The sequence below is a fragment of the Anser anser genome, assembly GCF_964211835.1.
Source record: "Anser anser genome assembly, chromosome: 4".
Taxonomy (NCBI): domain Eukaryota; kingdom Metazoa; phylum Chordata; class Aves; order Anseriformes; family Anatidae; genus Anser; species Anser anser.
Window position 1 is genome coordinate 47,391,494 of NC_139724.1, and position 24,024 is coordinate 47,415,517.

Here is a 24,024-nt window from a genome sequence, read left to right on the forward strand (position 1 = left end):
AATGACATAAATTCACCTCACGAGTTGGAACCTGATTATTAGGTACCCCTGCAACAGGGCAAAGACCAAAAGGTTAATAGAGAACTTCAAACTGCAAGTTGATCTAAAATACATTTCTAGCTCTTATGGCCAGTGAGGGTTTGTGGTCTCTAAAAACACACAGGATTTACTACCACTCATCAGGAAAGATCATGAAAACCACCTCCATCATCAGAATACACAAAAGCATTTCTTGAAACTGGTCATTCTGCTGTGAGCATCCAGAAGTAACATACAAGTGAAGCATCCCTCATGACCAAACACAAGAAATAGACGAGAAGGAGACAGTCCCATTCTAAACTAAAATTATGGCACAACAAGTGACATATTTATACACCAGAAGCTTAATTAAGGACGAAATATAGTACAACGACAAACTACACAATTTGATCAGTATTACAAAAGAAATAACTAAGCAATTTCTCATCAGCCCTCCAAGTTAGAGGGACAGTTTTGCTCAGTTAGGGTGCACACCCAGCACCCTCCCATTTAAAAGTAATGTTCTGAATCTTAAGAGCCCTACAATAACAAACACCACTGTAATAACCATGTTTGACTTGCACAAAGGGAGACCTTCAGGAGCCGTAGCAAACTGTTCTAAGGAAAATGGCATTTACTAAGTAAGACAATTTGTCTTTGTAAAGCTTAAATAACACCATAGAGCAGGAAAACTAGTCAAGTAAAGCTAGGAAAATTCTTGCCCAAGAACCAGGAATAAAGCAAAAAAAAAAAAAATGCAGAAGAAAACAGCCCTAGGCTCTTCCATGAAGGGTACCAGATTAAAGGGGGAACTGGAAGAAAAACTTGACAACACCTCAAGGAAAGTAGACACCCAACACTACCGCAGGCTGTATTATTAGAGCCCTTTGGAAAGAGATTGCTAAGGATGAAAATGAAGTTTAGACAATCCAGAGTACAGCACCACACTGAGCTAAGTCATCAGTACTGAGATGTCAGGTTACTGTCCAACAAGTATTCTGATATGATAAATATGAAAGCCAGGGAATTCCAACAGGATTAGGAAATCCCAACCGAGCTCCTCCTCCAAAAAAATCTTTGTGAACTACTGCTCTATCCAAGTCTTCAGTCAGTACTTCCCCTGCCTAGTCTAAGGCTTTCCACCACTCATCCACATGACAGTCATCAAAACAATCCTGAGGAAGGGGCCCAGCTTCAAGCTTTAACATCCCACAGAACTGTAGTACCAGGCTGGCCCACACTCTGCATGCCTCCCTAAGCACTATTTTCACTGCATTTTAATCACATTTGGATTTGTCCTTACTGCTTTGTCTGTGGTCCCCAGCAGAGCACCGCAATACTAACTTTTACATGGGGGCATCACAAGTCAAACACACTGCCAAACCTCAGATCTTCAAGTTTTTTGAAGTAACAGCTGAATTCCAGGCTGCTCCAGAAAACTACATTCACTATATAACCCTTCTGCTCATTAGAGACAATGCAGCAACTATAACTACTCCTCATGTTATCTTTTCAGTTTCATTTTTTTTTTTTTTAGATTGCATTTTAAGTGTGAGGGGATACAAAAATATTACTTTCCACAGTTTGGGAAATAGCACTGGAGCAAAACAAGCGTTTATTGCTAGAGGGATCCTTCAAAGTTGCTTAAAAGCTATTATGTTCAAAACAATACATTTTAGCTGGTCTTAAGTTTCATCCTGATTGTGCTCTTTTTGCTGTACTCCAAGATGAATTCTGTCTAATACAAGCTCTATCTTTTTAATACCATCTCATTTGCAGGTCTGTGTAAACAATTACATGATAAGGCTCTAGGAGCAAGGCTCATTATTTGGTTTGTGCCCTGTTTGATCCTGAAACGCCACAGAAAAACACTTTGCAGTACCTGATTTTACAGCCATTTTGAAGCAGACTAGGACATCACTTTACAACCTGCAGCAGCATTCAGCTGGTTAAGCACTAATCCAACATTCTTTGACTATGTCTCCATGATATCGGTTTCAAATGGATCCACCTTCTGCTTTCGTGCTTTTAGAGTTGAACAGAACTTTTCTCACAGATTTAAACGGCACAGCTGAGGCATCGTCTTCAGCTTATAGATAATTTAAATCCAACACAGGAAGCGAAGCCAACAGAAGTGGATTTCCTTTATTTTGCAAAGTTTCGAGAAGGAAAGCAGCTGTGGCAACTTGCCCAACAAAGTGTTGGTACTAAATTAGGTCAGTTGATCAACATACATCACACCACTGCAGCAGCTTCATTTCTAATTGTTGTGCTTTCTTTGACTGAAAGACAATACTTAATCATCTAGTTTGTACAAGCCACTCACACACTCTGCTAGGTAGAAAATGTTGCTAAGGCAGCTTCCAAAGCTCTTCTGAACAGTAAACAGAAGCAACTGAGCTGTACTGAAGGCATACAAGCTGTCTCAGATGTAAGGAAGTGTGAGCAGCTAGGTGTCCCTGTGTTTACCTAGGTAAGAAGTTCCTTCTCCCAGGAAATCCATCGCTTAGACTCTCCCTTCTGCAGAGACTCTCAGTTTCTCAGCTCAGCCCTTTTGCAGTAGTTTGTGTGCTTTGCGGGAAGTGGAATGAGTCTCAACCCTTGGAACATGCAATACCAACAGCAGACTCATAATAAAGCATTTTGAGAAATCAAAGTAAAAGCATCTGGAAAGCAATCAGGGTTTTTCCTCATGTCTCTACCTAGAACAAGCCATAAGGATGTAAGCTCAAGCTCAGAAGAAACAGAGAGAAAAACTGAAAACTTGCAACAGTTTCTTTTAAGTTTCAGACTTAAAAAAATTGAGCACTCAAGTAGGATCAAGTCCTAGCTGTGTTGATAGCCCCCCCCTCCTCTGCAAGAAGATTCACATCTCAGCCATAACATGCCATGCATGCCTCCCTCAAAATACAACTGAAAACCAAGCCCTCCCCTTGGTGGGCTCATACAGGACCGGCACACAGGGCCTAAGTTTCCATTTTAAATGCTAGAGAAAGGCCTAAATGCAGAGTATAGAGGGTTAAGATTGAAACAAGAATTTCAGTTCCAAAAGGACTTTTAAGCTGTCTCAGGGAAACAACATTGACAAAGGGCAACTACTAAAGAACTGAAGCCAGGAGAACAGGAAACAAAAGGTTTCCCTTTGCATATTTCCAAAACATGCCAGGCTGAATTAAATGCTAATTACAGCCTGATGGCAGAAAACAAGCCTCTGCAGCATGTACCAGGGCTTACTAAACAGAATGAGCCAAGGACATAACACATTGTATAACACTCCTACCATAGACTTACAAACATCTCTTGCAGCATGATTTTGCTCCAGCACTGATCATTTCCTTTAAAGTATATTGCCCGTTTTTTTTTTTTTTAAAGGAAATCCTACAACACATGAATTGCAATAAACTCAAGTCTTCTAGAATCTACAAGACCAAAAGGACAGCTCAGAATTATAAATAGCTCTATCCTACAGGACTGCTATCACTAAAAATGCTAAGAGATTTACCACCCAAGGCAGACAATCCTCAGAAACATGTAATTCTCATATTAATGTCTTAGCACTAATGCCTGACAATTTTTGCATTTATTACTCAAGTCAAAGAGGGTCCTTTTTATTAAGCTGTTTTATATTGTCATCACAAACATCCACAGAAAAACAAACTATACGAAGTCCCAAAATATATTACATACTAGGAAAACACACCTGCTTCAAGGCTATGGGATAGGACAGAGATGATATTTCCTGGCTCCTCTGGTAAAAAAATAAATAAATAAATTATCCGTAGTCAAATTATGACGCCAAATTTCACTGGTCATCTCAGTAGCAGAAGTTAGCCTTACTAGTGTTACTGAAACTAAAGATCACAAGTCCTAAGTAGCTAGAGTAAGAAGAGGAACAGTGGTAACAGGTTTCTGGAAACAGTTGATACCCTGTCCATCCTTCTTGCTCTCCAGGAAATAAATGCAGAGAAGGGGGAAGATACATATGGCCTATAACTGTGACAGGACCAGTTACTGACAGCTGAGCTTTATAATGCAGTCCAAGTGCTGTTTCCTAAAAAATATACAGGGAGAAAACAGGGACAGAAAACATCTTCACTCCTGCTGACTTTGGAAACTCAAGTCAATGGGGGCTGACTAAGAACTGCAGCATTCAGACCCCATGCTGTGCATCCCCCAGCAGAAGGCTCAGCTGCTGGATATTATGATCCTCATTACAATGCAATTCATCACAGTCAGCAAATAATCCTCTGGGGTTCTGTTTGCCAAACCACCCAGCACTAAGATGAACTCCTATTCTGCAAGGTTCATCGACACGTAAGCAATCATGACATTAAATACTGGTATAAGGAACACAAGAAGGGCTTGTCAGGGAAGGCAAAACACTTCAATATGTCAGCAGTCCACACAAATCAGTGCATTCTGGCTAGCATCCCCAGCAAACCTGAGCATGCTGTTGTTGCAGCTGTATAAGTTATCTGTCAACAGGGAGATGGAGACAGACAAAATCCATGAGTTTTTCTCCTTTACCCCTTCCATGGAGTTATGTTGTAGCAAACATGTTGACACAACGTAAAGACGTGAACTTTTACTTACTATTTTGAGTACAAAAATGCAGCATCATACCTATTCTTACTTATCCCATGTCCAGTTCTTCCTGTCTTCGTTCTCAAACTTACTTGTGTTTCACAATCACCAACAGGAATCCTCAGCTTGAAAATCATCTATTGATCTCACCCCCACTCCTCTCATAGAATCATAGAAACACAAGATTGGAAAGGACCTACAGGAATCTCACCCAACTTGGTGTCTTCTGCAAACTTACCAAGGGTACCCTCAATCCCCTCATCTAGGTCATCAATAAAGATCCTAAACAAGATAGGCCCCAGTACCAACCCCTGGGGGACAGCACTTGTAACGGGATGCCAGCTGGACTTAACTCCCTTAACCACTACCTGCTGGGCATGGCCCTCCAGCCAGTTCTTTTTCCAGAGCAGAATATACCTGTGCAGGCCACAGGCAGCCAGTTTCCCCAGGTATCTGAGCACAAGAAGGAATTTCTTGAAGAGATGAAGGATTGTGAAAGGATTGTTAATAATGTACTTGGAATGCATTACCAAGTTTTATTTAGCAAGTACATGACTAAAATGCATGAAATGTGTATGTCCCTTCATAAAATAAATGACTTTATACTAGCTCACCTATTTTCCTGTGTTTTTCACTCCACAGTTGCTTCTTGAAATAGAGCTGTGGTTGGAAACAAAGCCTGGAAAACTGTCACCTGCTACTGCTAAGGGTAATCTGAAGAGTGTCTACTCACTGAGTGATGCCCTGGGCTTCTTCAGGCTCAAGATGCACACAAATTTACCTCTCAACTCAAACTTGCTTTCAAGCCTCTGAAAAAAGCACTTGGTGACTTGTGTCCTTTTTAAGGTTCTTTTTCCTGTGAGGGGAGAAGGGGCAAATAAGTTGCTTGATACCATGGACAAGTCTTGTTTCTGCATCCTGTTGATCTACCTGCCCTGACAGTGTACGTCCTCAGAACATTTCTTAGGCCCCTCTGTACTAACAAAGAGCTTCATAATACAGTGTTTCTGTGAAGCTCCATTTTCCTTCGGAGAAAAATTCACACCTACATTTGGGTTACTCTTCTCATTCCTTTCCCGTTACATCTTTTTTGACCTCTGCTTCTCCATTTCACTCTGATCAAACACGCTATTTCAATGTCTGCCTTTGGTTGCTTCTGTCATCAAACATACCTTGGCTAAATAGTTTTTGTCAAACGTCTTGTCTTTCAGTAGAGAATCATGTTCAGACACAAGCAATGATGTGGTACAGTTAATACTGGAGCTTTTTGGAGAGACTGTGGCCTTCTCAACAGTGCCACCTACCTGCTAATAAGCATAGTGTTAACATGATCCCAAACCACACTGCAGTGGGCAGGACTTGCTTTCTGTTCTGAATAACACTAAGCCCTTTGCTCCCACATGCTGCAATTGAACACACTAGATCTTCCTTCACAATGTGATCCGCAACCAGTCATTAGACTATTGGACATTAGTCTTGAACAATAACATTAGCCGTTCCAAGTTCTTTCACACACTTCTAAGGCAGCCAACTCAATATTGCAACATGAAATAAAAGCCCTCGGTAATGCAGAATTAAATTGATGCCTTCCTGTAGAAAATAAAGACAGTTTTCTCATTGCTTTGGTTGAAAAAAAGTCAAGTGCACCTAGAAGACAAAAACATGAAAATCAACCCACACAAATCCAAGTAATCCAGAAACTGCAATTTCTCAAAGTCGCTAATTAGGAAGAAGTTCAGAAGAGTAAGCCTGATGCATCAAATATAAATATTGAAAAAGCAATATGAACTCTGTTACATGTGCAAGAACTACCAAGGCCATGTTCTACAAAGGTACTGGAAAGCAGAGACAAAACCAGCAACAGCCTCGAGCTGACAGAGGCACTAAAAAACCTGCCTGTGGTTGTCAGTCTGCACAAAAGGCTGCAGAGAACAGTCAGACTCTGTAGCATAGAAGGGTTATCTATATTCGTAGTTTACTAGGTTTCCTATTTGATGTATTTATAAAGAAGGAATGCATTTAGATCCTTTCCTTGCAAACAAACAAACAAAAATCCTCCGAAGCCACAGTTATTGACTCAAGCAAGATGATGGCCAAGAACAATCCTTACATGAAACTATCCTTATATGGAACTCTCCCCCAGATATTTAAGTATGTAGACCAATGGCACAGAAGCTTCTTACAGTCCTGTGACATCAATCATGTCTACATCACATAAAAGGACAAGCTGTTGGAACTCCTTTCCTCTTTTTTTTCCCCTCTTATAATTATCTCCCCTCTACATACATTACCTCTAATTACCTCTACATACATTTAAAAGATTCAGCCTGAAGTCTTTCAGAAATACAAATCCAAGCAGTTTTCCCTGCAATTGGCATTACATTAAGTTAAGCCTTACGTCAAGTCAAAGATCAAGCTAGCCCATTTAAGATTAAAAAAAAAAGGCCCAGAAGCAATACAGGATTGTTTCCATAGGGTGCTAAGCCACAGCACAGCAACCCTTTTTACTGAAACTGGATACAGGCTCACAATGGCTAGGGTGATTCAAAACAAAATTTTTTTCTCAGATGAATTCTATTCCAAATCCCTAATCCATAATGGTTCCTTCTACCCTTTTTAACTTTCACAGTATCACAGTATCACAGATTTCTAGGTTGGAAGAGACCTCAAGATCATCGAGTCCAACCTCCGACCTAACACTAAGTACTCCACTAAACCATATCGCTAAGCTCTACATCTAAACGTCTTTTAAAGACCTCCAGGGATGGTGACTCCACCACCTCCCTGGGCAGCCCGTTCCAGTGCTTAATAACCCTTTCGGTAAAGAAGTACTTCCTAACATCCAACATAAAACTCCCCTGTCGCAACTTTCGCCCATTCCCCCTCGTCCTGTCACCAGGCACGTGGGAGAACAGACCAACCCCCACCTCTCTACAGCCTCCTTTAAGGTAACTGTAGAGAGCGATAAGGTCGCCCCTGAGCCTCCTCTTCTCCAGGCTGAACAACCCCAGCTCCCTCAGCCGCTCCTCGTAAGACTTGATCTCCAGACTTCTCACCAGCTTGGTCGCCCTTCTCTGGACTCGCTCGAGCACGTCCATGTCCTTCCTGTAGCGAGGGGCCCAAAACTGAACACAGTACTCAAGGTGCGGCCTCACCAGAGCAGAGTACAGGGGCACAACCACTTCCCTAGACCTGCTGGCCACACTGCTTCTTATACAGGCCAGGATGCTGTTGGCCTTCTTGGCCACCTGAGCACACTGCTGGCTCATATTCAGCCGACTATCAACCAATACTCCCAGGTCCTTCTCGGCCAGGCAGCTTTCCAGCCACTCATCTCCCAGCCTGTAGCTCTGCTTGGGGTTGTTGCGCCCCAGGTGCAGGACCCGGCACTTGGCCTTGTTGAACTTCATACAGTTGGCCTCAGCCCATCGGTCCAGCCTATCCAGATCCTCCTGCAGAACCTTCCTGCCCTTGAGCAGATCGACACACGCACTTAGCTTGGTGTCATCTGCAAACTTACTGAGGGTGCACTGGACGCCCTCATCCAGATCATCGATAAAGATATTAAAGAGGAACGGCCCCAGTACCGAGCCCTGGGGGACACCACTAGTGACCAGCCTCCAACCAGATTTGACTCCATTCACCACAACTCTCTGGGCCCGGCTATCCAGCCAGTTTCTAACCCAGCGAAGCGTACGCCAGTCCAAGCCCCGAGCAGCCAGTTTCTTGAGGAGAATGTTGTGGGGAATGGTGTCAAAAGCCTTACTGAGGTCAAGGTAAACCACATCCACAGCCTTTCCCTCATCCACCAAGCGCGTCACTTTGTCATAGAAGGAGATCAGGTTCGTCAAGCAAGGTTCGTTCCTTCTACCCTTTTTAACTTTCCATCCCTCCTGATGTGTATTAAAAGCCATATATTAAAAGTTCAAGTAAAAGTAACATTAAGCTATCTGAACAGCTTGGCAGCAACATTTCCCATAATCACCTGTGCTCAAAGTCAGAACAGGAAGCAACATGCCAAAAACTTTACCCCAGAAACTGAAGGCAAAATAAAAGGGCATTCGTCTCTGTTTCAATCACAGGTTATCAAGTTCCCTGCTGCATTACACTACTTACTTGCAGAGGCTGCTTGGTCTTAGGAGCACCCAGGCACGTAGTTGCCACCGTTTTCTTAATATATTAAAAAGACGTGCACAATGGAAGGTTAGCTTACCTGTTTGTGGGCAGTTAAGGACTTCTCCTTGGCCAATGTACTGAAAAGCACAGTCTGAAAAATAAAGGACATAAGATCCGTTAGTCTGGACAACTACTCTCGTATTTTCTGGGGGATTAAAAAAACACCTTTCTTTTAACAAAACGGCTCTAAACGTTAAAACAAATCACTATTGTACAGTAAAACAGTTTGCCTCGGTATCAAGACGTGCATGCTGCCCTTAGGTTCTTCTAGTCCTTCGGCTAGGTGACATGGAATAAAAAAGTTTCTCTAGTGTTAAGTTGTGCAACGTGTGCTGTAATGTATACAGTTGTTTTACATGCTACAATATCCTGGGCTTGAAGTTCTGTTAAAGAGCATACTCAAAGTTCCAGTAGGAGTTAACCACAAGTAGGAAGACCCAATGGAACCCTAAATAGTCCATTTTTTTTTCCACAGTAATCACAGTATCTATGCACAAAAGCACTTTAAGTACAGTCCAGCAAAAATTTTACAAATCAAATGTAAATTCTGTCCCTTGCACAGCTCTCTGCAATGGTCAGTTTCAGCTGTTCTGGTAAGTTTTCCCTCCTACTGTAACAGACAAGGCATTCCTGGAGGGGTGTCAGGCTCAAAAAGACACTCCTAAGTGAGGGGTCAATCAGAAAACACCCGTGCTCTATGCGCCATCCTCCACCCACTTGCAGAAGGGCCATTAACTTTCAACAAACCATCGATACTTGGCAAGAAATTCATGTTCACGTACCAGGACCTCATTTTATCTCCTTGTCACTATGAATCACTTCTGCACAGCACAGCAAGAAGCACTTGGGCATCTAAGCACATGATGCACAGTATTCCCGAAGTACTAACAACAATCGTAACCTGGTGCCCACCAACGTGGGCTTGTGCACAGCAATGCTTTCAAGTAACATCCTCATCTTCTAAATGGAACGTTACATCAAGAATGAGCACTGACCTGCTAGAAATACATTAGTTCTTTTCCTTCATCAAGCCCTATTCGAGTCTCTAATCAGTTTTATTTCCAGAACAAATGGTACCAACACCAACCCAGCAATAAAATATACAGAAATAATCTAAAATACTAACCCATATGTAGCTGATGATTTATGTTTTCCTGTGCCCCAGTGAAGAACTGTTAACTGTGCCAGCAGGATCAACCCTCCAGTCTAATGACCATCATCTGCATCCTATTTAGATAATGAAGGTTTGCAGCACAATTAAGGGAAAAGCTGTTGGGATAAAATGCAAAACAGGGCAAAGAAAACTACTTATCCTCATTTAATGCAACGTGTGTCTAATAGCTCACCCAATAAAGGCATAATATTTGCCAGTGAGATGACCTAAAAACTTAGGAGTTCAAGGCAAAATTAGGCTCTTAAACTGGAATCAGTTGATACGTTTTTTTTTCTTAAACATGTTCAGCATTTCAACTCTAGGCAAGCATTTCCTCAAAAAGGCTGGAGAAATGAGCACTAAACACTTTCAGCCTACTGTATGCCTGAAGGCTGCTCAGCATATTAGTCAAGCATGGAAGGTAACAATCCTCAGTGCTTGTTCACAGTAGTTTCACCCATGTTGACGGGAACTGGGGCCTTGAGAGATTTACTGCCACTGAAGCTGAATCCCCTGTGTGACCCAGCATACAGCATGAAGCAGAGATGTTCTGTTACAAAGCACCTGAAGCTAGACAACTCAGACTTTGTTTAACTGAAATTCACACATGTGATCCAAAACATTTTCAGATAAACATTAAGAAGCCAACGGAAAAATAACAAACGTTTATAAAAATAGGTTCCAAAACTTAGAACAAGTTTTTTGGCTAAGAAAAACATTAGGTTTCATATATTACTGGGGTTTCTTCTACTGAAATGCACAGGAGCAGAAAAATACAAACTTCGGTCTGTTAAGTGACAGGGTTAGAGCCCTACGGACTGTATCCAGCCTCAGAGGAAGCCCTGAAGGTTTCCTCTGAAAATACTCTTAGCAAGACTAAGTACTCTTAGCAAGACAAGTCAAAGGGGAGGGAATAATTTCACATGGAAGTCCAATTACATATACTGAACAAATTAGTGACCTTTTAAATCTTTTACTTGTTAATAAGAGTTTAAAAGGAAAAGTAGTCCAACAAGTCTTCTCTTCCATTGCTTCTCATCTTAAAAATCAAAACTCTTTTACCCTCCAGAGTAACTGCAATATATCAGACAACTGGGCTTACTCTTGTAAAAACAAGATCTAGCACTACACAAGTAACTACAGGGTCAAGCATGGCTATGCAGTTGAAATACATTTTTGCAGCCTAAATGCCACCTCATTCTCCACAATACACACTGTCCCAGTGACATCCTTCCAGCACAGCCACACCTTCACTTAACCTGAATTTCCTCAGCCTTGGACTTAACCTCTTATCTGAAGAAAGACTCCTTACCTTCCAAAACTGCAGGACTGCTTCCCTGCTGCTGTTAGTCAACCATCAACCAGAAAGCTTCCACGACTAGACAAAATGTCATCACAACCAGGACTAGGTTTTATTTAAGAAACTAGCCTACCAGCTAAGAATCAGCCCCTCCCTGATTCCAGCTGTTCATGTCAGGAAAGGATTCTCTAGCAGGTCATAGCACAATCAGCCCTCACACACAGGTATGAGCAACAAGACTGAGTACCACAAAAATGCCTGAAGTCACAGATTCCCAAGAGCCTATGGTTTCCCCATTTATAACATCCCCGCATCCACACCAATTTCTTAAGGAAAGCAGGCAGGTGGCTCAGGTCATGAGAAATCACAGGTGTGCTACCCTTGAGATTTGGAAAAGAAATTTATGATTAACTCAAGCAAAATGTTTCAGTGGATCGATATAAGCATCCTATAATGCCCTTCAGCTGCCACTTGCAAAACCAACCCAATTCTACCCACCAGAAAGCCATCTTCAGTGTTTGAGCATACTCAGTTAAGAACCTCTCAAAGGGCTCAAAGACATTCAGATGTTAGGCTGTCATCTGCTAGGGAAAACATCTGAAGGTGACAGGAGCTGCAGGTCTTGGCACTTTCAGAATCAGCCCCTTTTGTGTAGCCACCTGTCCTCATTGCACATAGAAAGTCATGTTCAAGTTCTTCCACACTACATTTTCAGTTTTATTGCATCAGTTAGATTACATTCGGCAACAGTAGTAATTATACAGTAGTCTTTGTAGTGAGTTTTTCTTCTCTGAACTCACATTATCCGTTCCCTCTCCCACTAATAGCTCCTCTGCTCTGCCTGAGGTTTAGCGTGGGCTACTGGAATATGTGAGGTAGCCTCAGAACCTGTTTTAACTAGCAACTTGAACACATGCAGGGTGTTTATGACCCAAGTCATACACAAGAAAAAGCAATCACACCACACTATCCTGTTAGTTACAGCAATAAAAGCAGCTAATTAGCATTAACTCATTTAGTCACCAAGAATAATCTCAGAGACTTGGGTTCAGTTTTCAGCTCCTAGGAAGAACCCAAATTCGATATTTATACACTTCCTCACACAACAAGAAAGCAGAGGCCCTCATTAAAGCATTTTGCTTGGATTAAAAACCACCTTAGCCTTATCTCTGCTACCCATTTCTGTATGAGTAGAAAAACCAATTTCATTTCATCTCAACCTCCCAGCATTTTTACCCTTTATCTGTATCTGTTTTTCCCAATGTACTACAGTAAAAGAAACTGGCACTGCACTGAACCTAACATAATGGGTTTTTAAGCCCAAGACAATTACTGCTGCTGCAGCTACAGCTACCTAGAAATTCAGCCAAACAACTTGAACTACCCTGTTAACAAACAGATGAATGTTCCTGCCACATTAAAAGGTTTCAACACATGACTCACAAGGCAAGGTTAACAAATGAATTATTTCCTAAGACATGCTTCAAGTGCAGAACAGTAATTGCATGAAAACAGCTACACACTATGTATGAAGTGGTAAAATTGCTCATAAGTCACAACAAGACATTAACACCTGAGAACATGAAGACAGGAAAATCTCTTCATTGGCCGCATAGCTCGTCACAACCAGTTGGGTTGTTTAACTGTACAACAAGGTTTTACTCAGAGGCATATGTCAAGCTCACAGATCAGTTCTCATTCTGTACTGCATTTCCAGAGGTAACAATTAAGAAAAATATAAGTAGGGAGAAAGGAACAGGAAGTACCCTGTAACCATGGGGGGGGGGGGGGGGGGGGGGGGGGGAAAGCACGTGAATTCAAAGTGTAATTTTTAGGGCTAAAATTCCAGGAAAAAAAAAGCAGAGCTTTATCCTTTATTGCCAGTTTAATGAGGCTTTCACCCTGTTGCGTAGAACAAATTATCATGATAGAAGTACTGAATTAAGATTTTCACTGCGATAATTTTCACTTCCAATAGCATCAGTACTTTAAACCATAATGGACCTCCCCCCCCCCCATACTGAAATATAAAAAGGACCCAAAAATGGACAGGAAATTATCTCAGCTGTGAGCAGCTCAGTGATAACTGCTAGTGTAATCACTTTTTTCAGTTTACCTGACTTCAAAGTTTTTTTCCGGTAGATTTTCACCTGTCTCTTTAACCCTCATCCTTTCTTCTTCATCTGTTAATCCTCTGCGGCCAGTAGGTTCAGAAGCCTACCAGCCTACACTCATTGCCAACAGACTGCATTAAAAGCATAATAGCAGCTGATGAAGTGAACACAAGGGGCAAGTTCAGAGATGCAGAGAGTCATTACCATAATCACCAGCTATTACACATCTTTTAAACCAAAGCAGAATAGTAATGATTGCCTCAAGTAACTATCTGATGGGTTCTTAAAAGCTAAGCTCTGATGCTGGTGAAACAGCCCTCATTTGCTACCAGAGCTGCTGTGACAGCTTGACAAGAAATCAATAGCTACACTGCCCACTGGAAAAAAGAGGAAAACCTGACAAATTTGTCCCAAAGCTACGGCACTGATGGATAGATCCTCCCGCTACTTAATCCCACCTGCTACAAAACACCATTTCTGTTTCAAGACCCCCACAGGCCTTCTCCATCAAAGCCTAAGGACAGGGGACACTTCAGCACTGCAGCTGACAACTCCTCTCCGTCCACCACCAGTGGCAGCAGTAGACATCACACGCAGGGTCTAAGCATAAGCTGCTCCAGGAGCACCAGCGTGATCCCCCAGGTTTCTTCAAAGGCTACATCCAAATAACGCTCAGGAAACAGGCTGGCAATAAAGAGTGGTTGCTTTTGATGCATTCACCAGGAGATGCAAAATAAGGTGGCTTGCAGCAAACCTATTCACTGAAGAATACCTTATTAGAGCTTGCAAATTAAGTAAGATCAAGCTCATTAGAACAATTACAGCTTTCATCAGAACACTTATCCTTTTCAGGAAGCAGTTCACTTAATTGGAGACACAGACAGATAAACATATTTAAGGGAAACCATTTAAATACTACCAAAATGCTCACGTAGGCAGATTTCAAGGAGGCCTGTCTGAACCAAGCACACGTCTAAAGCAGTCTGAAAGGAGTCTCACCCCTTAATTGACAGTATATGCAATACTTAACTTTAAGCAACAGAATTGAATTGGGCTTTCCATCAACACTAGCAAAGTGTCCTTTGCTTGGAAAAAAAGCCTTACTTCTGGCCAAGCAGTGTTGATACGGATTTAGAGGAATAGTTTTTACCTAGGAGTAGAGGGCACAGCCCTGAAGGCTAAAAGGCTTTTACAAGTTCAAGCATAGCTGGTACCTCCTTTCCCTACAGGATCTTGTGTTTAGACTGCACAGGAAACACACAAGACACCTGCCAACCTCTCACAAGGAAAGGAGGCTGATCTGTAACAAAATCTGTGAGAAAACCTAAGTGATATTTATAGTCTAACTCAAGTTTAGTGACCTCGCCTAAGCATTGTAACCTGTTCAAACCTGTACAGTATTCCAAGTTTTAGTCTTTCCAGAACCAAAAGTATAGGGACAGTTTTTCTGAAGATGCAACTCACCTCCAGTGCTTTCCCCATCTTTAAAGATCACATACTCCCACTTGTTAACTCGCCTAGAGAAAGTCAGTTCAGTCGCTTGAAATATGCTAATAACAACACTAAAAAAAAATCTGTTCAACTTTGTGCAGAAAACAACCTAGGAAACAAGTGTATTTACTGGACAGACCACATAACACACTTAAGTTTAGCATAAAAATTTATTCCTAATTATGACATAGCTCTGTAGGGTCCATTACACAATATTCATGTTTCCCCTACAGTAGTAACAGCTAGGTAAAGCAAGCACACACGACTGACAGGAGCAGTTCCAGCACCGAGCAAGCGAGGCCAGCCCAAGGCACACTGGTGAACGCAACTTCCTAATGATGGGATTTGCAGCACTTAAGATCCTTCAGCCTTGCATGCTATCATACTCCACAGAGAATGTTAACCATGTTATTTCAAGACAGATAACCATGTTACTTCTCATCCATGGCAGCCAGACAGCCAACCATGCATGCAATTCCACTGACAGATGCACACAGCCTCCTAGCTCCTCTCTCAGAGACCCAGTTCCCACAGCACAGCCCAAGAGGAAGAAACGCTGAGGGGCATGTCATCTAGAGAACAGAGCACACCTTCCAGAGTTGGTACACATCACTGTTTCCATTAGAACAATCAGTGAGCTTTACTAATTCTATATGTGCTTGCTTGCAGACACTTAGCCAGTCATAATTACATAGGCATAATGAAAGCAGACCCCTAGAGGCCACATTACCTGCCATCCCGCCAGCCATCTCTACACACAGATTTGTATGCTCCTTTTATCATTAAAGGATAGTGGAAGCACATGGGGAAGAGCAGCTGTGGTGACAAAGACATCTCAGTAAGTTTTGACTGATGTCATTTTTCTACAATTTAAAGAACAAACTAAAGAGGACAAGGATTTTAGCTTCTGCTATCAAGTCAAGTCTGTCAGAAGGCAGCTTAGTTTTCCAGCTGGAAAGCTTAATGCCCTGCCACACAGATACGTGAGGCAACTGCTGTGCTGGTGCTGCACCTCAGGTAAGCCTGCCAATGCTTGGCAGTGAACTTACCCGTCCAGCGATGTGAGAGCCTCTCCAGCACTGGTCAGGCCCGAGTACCTGCTTGGCACAAAGATGAACATCCTTGCTAGCCCAGGTAGCTAACAAGCACAGTTTGTATTCTGCCACTAGTTTCATCAGCCAGAAGCTTATTTCTTGAAGGCTTTTGCTTCTCTTCCTGGTTCAAGCTAACTAAGCTGCTTCCCATACCCTTTGCTGTTACCTCAAGCCCCCCTCCACTCTCCTGCACTCAGCCTCCATCCTCTACATGCAGGTGTTCCTTCTCTCACAACAGGAGAAAATATCACTCCAGGGTCATGTTTCTCCCCTAAGCAGGATATGAGCACACACACGCGTGAACATTCCTTTTCTCACAACAAAATGTCTCATCACGTTTCTGTCCTACACTTCCAACTGGAGTTAAGATCTACTTGGCCTAACACTACCCACTGCTATTAGCAGTAGACCAAAGAAGAAATGTAAGCCAGTTGTGCAGGCACTACCAATCTCACTGGTGAGCTGGCATCACTTGATAAAATGGCTAATGCTGCACTAATGCAAAGGAAAAAAGGCAAAAGGTTACCAACTTCTCTGCCTTGTCAAGCTTACTTCCCCACAGCCTTTTCAACCAAGCCCTGCAGGCATGCTAGCGTTATAAGCAAATAATGAAGCATCTGGGGAGTCTGCAGCGGGAGCACTCCAACGCCACAGCTCATTATATTTGCATGAGACAGCAAAGCGTAAGAGGGACCAGCAAAAAAAGAAAAGAACAAAGGTAACAAGGTTAGTGGGCTAGGGAGTGAGAAAAACCCAGAATTAGTAGAAAGCTTAAGGAGACAGTACAGAAACTACAGAAACAAAACAAAGGGTGATAGTAGGGAAAGCATCCTGAAATTTAACTTGAGAAACTCATCAGGATGACAAGGAAAATACCAGGTGTCAGTAATAATTCACATTCTACCATTTCCTCCCTCCCCTGATATCTACCTGACAGACTGCCAGCACTAACCATGTCTGACTCCAGCTGTTCTGTTGTCCCTGGCACACTGACCACAGGCAGTCTCTTCCCCTGCACATGATCCTTAATACCCTGAAGGGAAAGCCTCAGGAAAGTGACAGCTTTTTAACCTCAGCTCAGTATTAGACCACTCAAAGCTTTCAGTTTTAGTAATTGTTGTTTGTAGGCAATTGCAAAGAACTCCATGTGTGCCACTAGGGCACTTTTCAGTTGTGATTTTTGAGCAGCTTAAGGACAGTCTTACACCTGCCACTCATTTCCTATCTTCAACCTTCCTGCTTGATATTGCACTCTAAACAGTTCCCAGCCACCCATGTCAAAAGATAATAATTTCCTTGAAGCAGAAAGAAAATGAAAAAGCACATAAAATGGGAAAACATCAGTTCAGTTCTCCATCAGCTCCCAGATTTACATGTATCACCCAGTAATTACTAACTACAAGGGCCAAGTGTGAAAGCTCCATTTGCATACAGCCCCGCTCAGATTTGCGAGTGTAGGCAAAATTGCCAATTATCCACAAAAACCACCAGTGCAAGGTCTCCTAAAAATGTAGCCCTAGGCCTGTTTGAAAGATCTCATTCAATTCCTGCTCAAGTCATTGAGAATCCTTCCAGTGACCTTAATGGCTCTGGAGTTTTGTGACTGCCTTGGCATCACAGATGCACGTTTCTTTCAGTGACACAAGGTCTGACACTACCATCCTCATTTAGCTGCAAACTCAGTGAGACCATTTAGTAAAACAAATGGTTCAGACTGGTCTAACAAAACAGATACAAAATCGTATAACACAAAATCAGATCTAGTCTTTTCAACACCAGCAAACACCAAGTGGTTTTAGGGTGGTGAACTACGTCAAATGAAAACCACTTGAAAAAAAGTTTAGATCAGCTTGTTACTGCATGATTTAAACCCAAAATATCATTACTGTTCAAATGATAACTTATTAATACATGCATCCAGGTCAGTAGGCAGTCAGAGGAAGCATTAGGTCACTCAAGAATTACCAGTTTTCTAGCATATTCTGAACTTTGTTTGTACACCTTCAGCAGAAGTGTTTCAAAGCAGCCTGAAGCAGCAGCTACCAGAAGTAATTTGCAGTAACACAAGGCTATGGGCAGCACAGAAGTGACTAATTTCATAGCCTGAGTCCCCACCAAGCAAGGGGAGGCAAAGAGCCGTTGTCTAATTCACATAAGTCATGACTACTCAGCTCTAAAATAGCCTTGTCCTTTTTGCTCCAGCAAGAGGTATAATATCACACAGTGACAAATGAAAAACCACCTTTTTCCACAGACGCACACTGGTACAACATCCTTGTTCAGTGCAACATCTGGGAAGAACTACCAAAACGGAATATGAATACAGGAAAATGAAGGCATATGACTTAAAACAGATTCAGGAGTTAGCTTTAACAGTTAATTTGTGAGCTTATCCTGAAAATACTGTTTCCCCTCTGCATATGCATGGTTTTGCAGCAGATCAAAGGTTTGAACACTTGACAGAAAACAAAGTCGGGGCCAGAAAGGATTACAAGATACATACAAACCAACAGAATTATTAAGGCCCCTATCCAGTCTGATTCACATCAATGTAAAAAATTAAATATGAATACTAATTTATCTTACTACATCACAACTTAAAACCGGTAATGAAATTGGTTCTGCACTAGTTCCACAGACATACGTACTAGAAATACTAGGGTCGGTTAACAAAAAGTTCAGATTACATCAGTTAAAGCTTTCTGTATATGGCCAAAATGCATTTGGTCAAGATTTAGTCACAATAGGAAACAAAGACCAGAGATAAAGGGCCCTCCACTTTAGTTATCCTGCTCCTCAGCTTTCCTTATAGCTTGCAAAGCCTTAGGTAAGAGCTTTTGCAAAGTCTTGAACCAAAACCAAACCGTAAACCTAGACTTGAACTCAAGTAAGTACAAGTCCCTCTGCAAACATCTGAAAAGCAACCAAGTTCTACTGACCGTGGGCATCAAAACAGACAAAAATCCAATTGGTTCCAGTTTTATAGAAGCAACAAAATGCAAGTACCAAAACAAACAAAAAACAACGATTGAAGTTTAATGGCCAGAATATATTGGGGACTTCCACTATACCTATCTCTATCCTGAATATGTCGCTTTACAGCCTGATGGCAACAGAAGATAGGAGAATGTTAACAGGCCCAGCTATACCACAGCACTTTCTTCAAGCAACATCTTAAACCTTAAGGGGTACAGACTCGATTACTATAGGCCAAAAATACAGGAAAGCAAACAAGTCATTCAGGTCTTAGTTCTCCCTCTTAAACTGGCATAGTACTTGTCATTTGCTTTTATCACCAATCTCATCCAAAATAGCTCAAATTTTCGCTCTTTCATTTAACCTTAAGCTACTTTTCACTATGAAGCATTCAACATGATGGCTCTCTTACACTACCTGAGGACTTGGTACACTATTAGAGTGCAAACACACACTTCGTCACAACAATAAGGGCAACGATTGTTTTAACAACCACAACCAGAAAAAAATTGGTTTAAAACTGTTAAAAAAGTGTAATTACAAAGTGCATATTTAAAAAAGCTCGTCAGGCCTGGTAAAAGCAAATCCATCTCAATAAGGTGCCAAACACCTTTAGGACAAGCTCTGCAAAACTGGAAATAACTCCCGGTTATGAGTTAAAATCCTAGGGAGCAGATGGTAATTGAAAACAAGTCCCTCTAGCTTTTCAGACCTGATTGTTCTTTTATGCACATGATCTAGCAGGAAGACTGAATACTCCACCTGCTCACCTTAGTACTTCTGCCATTCAAGATATAGCAAGGGGCACCTCTGACACTGGGTTTTGCTCAGTAAGTTTCCAAACATTGTACTGTCAGTGGACAAGGTTAAAAGGCAAACAATTTACACAACCACCACCCTGCCCCACCCCGCCCAAATCCCTTGAGACTGGAAGAAATTATAGGTCCAAGGAAGCCTACTACTTACCTTTAAGAAGTCCATTTGGCCCAAATAGCTCTCCACAGTATATTCAGATTTTTGTACTGCACAGAAATGGATCCACAGAAAACACAGAAACGTTCTCCAAGTACAATATGAGATCACACACAAAGGCACCCAAATGCTTTATAGGGGAAACAAAACAAATCAACTGTTTAAGAAGTTTGAGCATACCTTCTGCTTAGTGCTTTGCTTCACACCACCACAGGACTGTCTGGACTAGAAAACAAAGGAAACAAATTCAGCTGGGAGAAAAGGAAAAGGTAAAAACATACCACAGAAAAATCATTTAAGACACTCATGCCTGCTTTTCCAAGTTCTTCTCAGAGCTATCTGTCCCCATATCCTTTTCCTACACCCCATCCACACACCAGTCTGCAAGCAGCACTTAGTGCTCAATCCCAGCAGCCAGACCAAGCAAGACACAAGCCAGCAAGTCCCTGGGCACCTCTCCTGCATGGAGCAGGTCTGCAGCTGCAGAGCTCACCAGAACTGCACTCGCTCCCAGCCTCTGCTACCGACTGGACACAACTGGAGCAGTGTGCAATGCTCCCTGCTTCTTGGGAACTACAGCATCAAGGAAACAGGGTGTAAAGTCAAGTCTTTATCAAGTCAACTGTGGCTTTCATCCCTACCCCTCTATCAGGACCAGTGTAGCTGAGAAGCCATCCTCCAAATACAGCTCAGATATGTGGAATTAAATATTTTTCAGGTAAGAATCACACATCACAGAAGAGAAACTTGCCTAGACAACACGCATGACTCTTCATGTTCAGAGACAATTTGATCAAAGGAAAAAAGCCACTAAGGCAACACAAGCAAATCCGGAAGCCAGTAAAGGATAATTAATTTTAAACAGCAAGCAGAATGCTTAATTGTGCTGTGTCTCCTCTCTAACCAAACATTTAAATAGCCCAAGACCAAATCCCGAGGCTTAATGCTTTGCCTCTGCACAGCCCTGAAATTCTCCTAGCCTCTAGTTAAGCGCACCCAAAGACAGGATGTGCAAGTGAGCAAATCAGCTAATAACATGCACCTTGATAGCGTCTGTACAGAATTGGCTTCAACAGGTGTTTGATGGCACTCTGGCAAACTTTAAAACTATGAAAATAAGAGGCCGTCCAAGTAAGATACATAAGCAAGTCCTCACACAAGCTCCTGGATAACACCCAGAGCACTGGGCAAGTCAGACATTTACTGTATGACTCTGCAGGTAACCATTCAGAAGGCCCAGCTGAGCAGTAACCCAACAACTACAGACACAGCTTTTATCAGCACCAGCAAAGAACGCATGGAGCTGGTGTAAAATCAGCAGAGCCAATAGGCTCTGAGCTTCTTCACAATCCCTAACCATTGCTCAGCTACAGCTTTTGGAACAAAAAAAAGCTTCTGCAAAGAAAATCACGCTTTCTTCTAGCGGAAGGAACCTTTAGACGATCTTGTCATTGTCAAAAACACTGTTGCCAGATGTCAGTAACACCAAATTAAAGAAAAAACAAACATTCACATGATACATAAATGGTTATTCCCAAGTACACTAGGCAATTCAGTGGATACATTAAAAAAGTTTATTTCAAATGAACTCTTAAATAATTTAAGAGCAAACTCATTATGGACATTTGGTAAGACAACCTTATTCAAGAAGCTTACAAAACCAGTCCCATATATAATGATATTCCCTACCAACTGCGTTGGAAGTACATTATCAAAGTCCAATACAAAAACAAACAAACAAACAAGAACATGCTGCTGCCACTTGTTTTGTGTGCATTTGTTATGAATTGAATCATATGTTTTATTAAACAGTGTCCTGAAATGTGGAGACCCCCCTGAACTTAACAGGTTGTCTTTCTCTGTGTGTAGTCAAGGTCTAACCACTCCAGCGGTGCTCAGTCTTCAGTACCTCTGTAGCCAGGCTCACCTCAGCCAAGGGGAGCTCAGCCAAGCAGAGTTCCAAGCAATTCAAAACACCCAGTCAGAACATGAAGCAAGCACACCATTCAGGAAAAGTAGCACAAACGTTACTTGCAACTATGCCATTCCTACCCGTGCTTCTTCACGCTTTTATATGTGGACTCAAAGAAAGACATTTGTACCTAAGTACCTTTATAAACAGCCAGGCAAGCCTTCTATGTTTAAACACAAACTTCAGTCATTCAGAAATGAGTAACAGCATGATTTTCAGCCTTACTGCAACCCATCTTAACTCTACAGCTGCTGGGATTACCACTTACACCACCTTCCCAGTTACAACTACCTCGAGCTAACACTTCTTTAGATACAGTTTATATGACAGGCTACAACATTTTAATAAAAAAAAAGCTATCAGATCTTATTAGGTTAAGACCACAGATTTATTAATTGCATTCATCTCTCCTTTGACAAAATACTCTTCATCTCCACAGACTATTTTGCCTTATCAGCTTCAAAAACACTTAAGACATTTAAAACAAGTGCATCTCACTTGTTCTTCAGCAAGAAAATGCAACTAGCCAATAAAGCTTGCCAGTGGCTAAACGTTCAAGGTATCACCAAATCAACCGTTTGAAGGCAGATGTCTCAAGTCTTCTGTGACTAAAATAAACTTCAGCCTTCCACAATCCACGTACTCAACACATTTTGTGGCCATGTAAACAAAGACTACCTGGTTCCTAGGGATGAGATTTCCTCAAGTTCTTTGGATTTCATGGCAGCACAGAAGTTTTATCTAATGAAAAGTAATGACTACTGGTTCACAGAGCCAATGAAGTTCCTAGAGAATTTATTCCACCATTTCATGTTCCAGCCCCTTAGAATTAAGCTCTTTAACACGTATTGATGACCCTTTAATTAGTTCCTGAAAGAAGTTCCTACCCTAGTGCTACTTGCCATGTATCTAGCTCCTCATTATTAAAGGACTGCCATAAAACTTTTATTACATTTAAATGAGAAGCAGAAAGACAGCCCAACTTTTACCTACTGCTGTGCACTCTGAGTTTTGAGTGTTGTGGTACACACACCTGCACAGAACTTGATAACAAGTCTGATGGTCACCTAGCAATGAAATATTTTACTCAAGATAACAAAGTTCAAATGATGCACATTCTCTAACATTTGGTACGGCAAAACGGCTTCCCCAATCCATCTTTTATCCTACAACACCATATGTTCAGTAGCTAGGAATCCCAACAGCATCATTTGTCCGTTGTATAGGCTGTAAACAAAACAGAAAAGGCAGTACCTGGTTGCTGTGGATTTGCTACTAGTACTCTGTAAATTTAGTTCTACAATTAAATGCTTGAATGGCATCTTGTTTTAACTGGTCATTATAGTCAGTGACCATCTAAGAAAAGAGGAAATTAGATTACACAATGACAAGGTATGACACGCTAGAAAAACAGTGAGGAAACTGGTGCAGATGTTGAAAAAGCAGCTTCTCTGACTGGAATGCAGAAGTCTAAAGTGGTATCTGTGCATGAGATTTTTCATTAACAAAAACAGCACAGGCCTGTTCCTAACACTATATACTACTAGGTGGGAGGCATTGATAGGTTTTAATAAAAATTATAAAAATGATTTATTCTGAGTTACAGATACAAAATATTTTGATATCACCTCATCCAATTGGTTCCATGCATCCCTCATCCAGTCTTCAAATAACACAGCACACCACAAACCTCCTCCCAAAAGCATGTCTGCTTCCTCAGCTTAGCCATTATGTTTGTTTTGGAAATAGTCCAATTCAGCTGGCCTTTCACACTTAAACTAAGCTGCTAAGGCTGCAAATACTCCTCAGGCATGGCACAAGAGTGGTCACTCTCATAAATTAGAATTATATCCCTACGCCTCTGCCCCACCCTCCCTCCTGGCATACTTCAGAGGGGATTATCACATTTAAAAAAACGATTCATGTTAAAATTGGAGTTGTCACCTTACATCCACTGAACATTATTTGCTTGAAGACTTGAATTCCTTTGTAATGTTTGTTTTGAAGGTGTAAATCAGACTAAAGGAAACACTCGAGTACCATGAAATATTTGAGCTCTCTGCACTTTCCACATTTGAGTGTCTAAATGAACAAATGACCTTCAGCTCATCAGGCCCACTGCACTTGAACTGACCAATATTCTACACTAATACTAAATACACTGTGTTTAACAG

The 24,024-nt window shown here is 41.7% G+C and overlaps 1 protein-coding gene across 2 annotated transcripts in view; it reads right to left on the reverse strand.

Moving 5' to 3' along the window:
- Positions 1–24,024, reverse strand: part of RASGEF1B (RasGEF domain family member 1B) — a 156,035-nt gene that overhangs the window by 122,808 nt on the left and 9,203 nt on the right. For both annotated transcript variants that reach the window (XM_083835086.1, XM_083835083.1), the window contains exons 2-3: positions 20,059–20,103; positions 8,816–8,869 (exon numbers count right to left, since the gene is read on the reverse strand). Coding sequence is in view for 1 of the 2 variants with exons in the window: in XM_083835083.1 (XP_083691209.1) it covers positions 8,816–8,869; positions 20,059–20,103 (99 nt within the window). In the remaining variant the exon portion in view is untranslated. The remainder of the gene's footprint in view (positions 1–8,815; positions 8,870–20,058; positions 20,104–24,024) is intronic.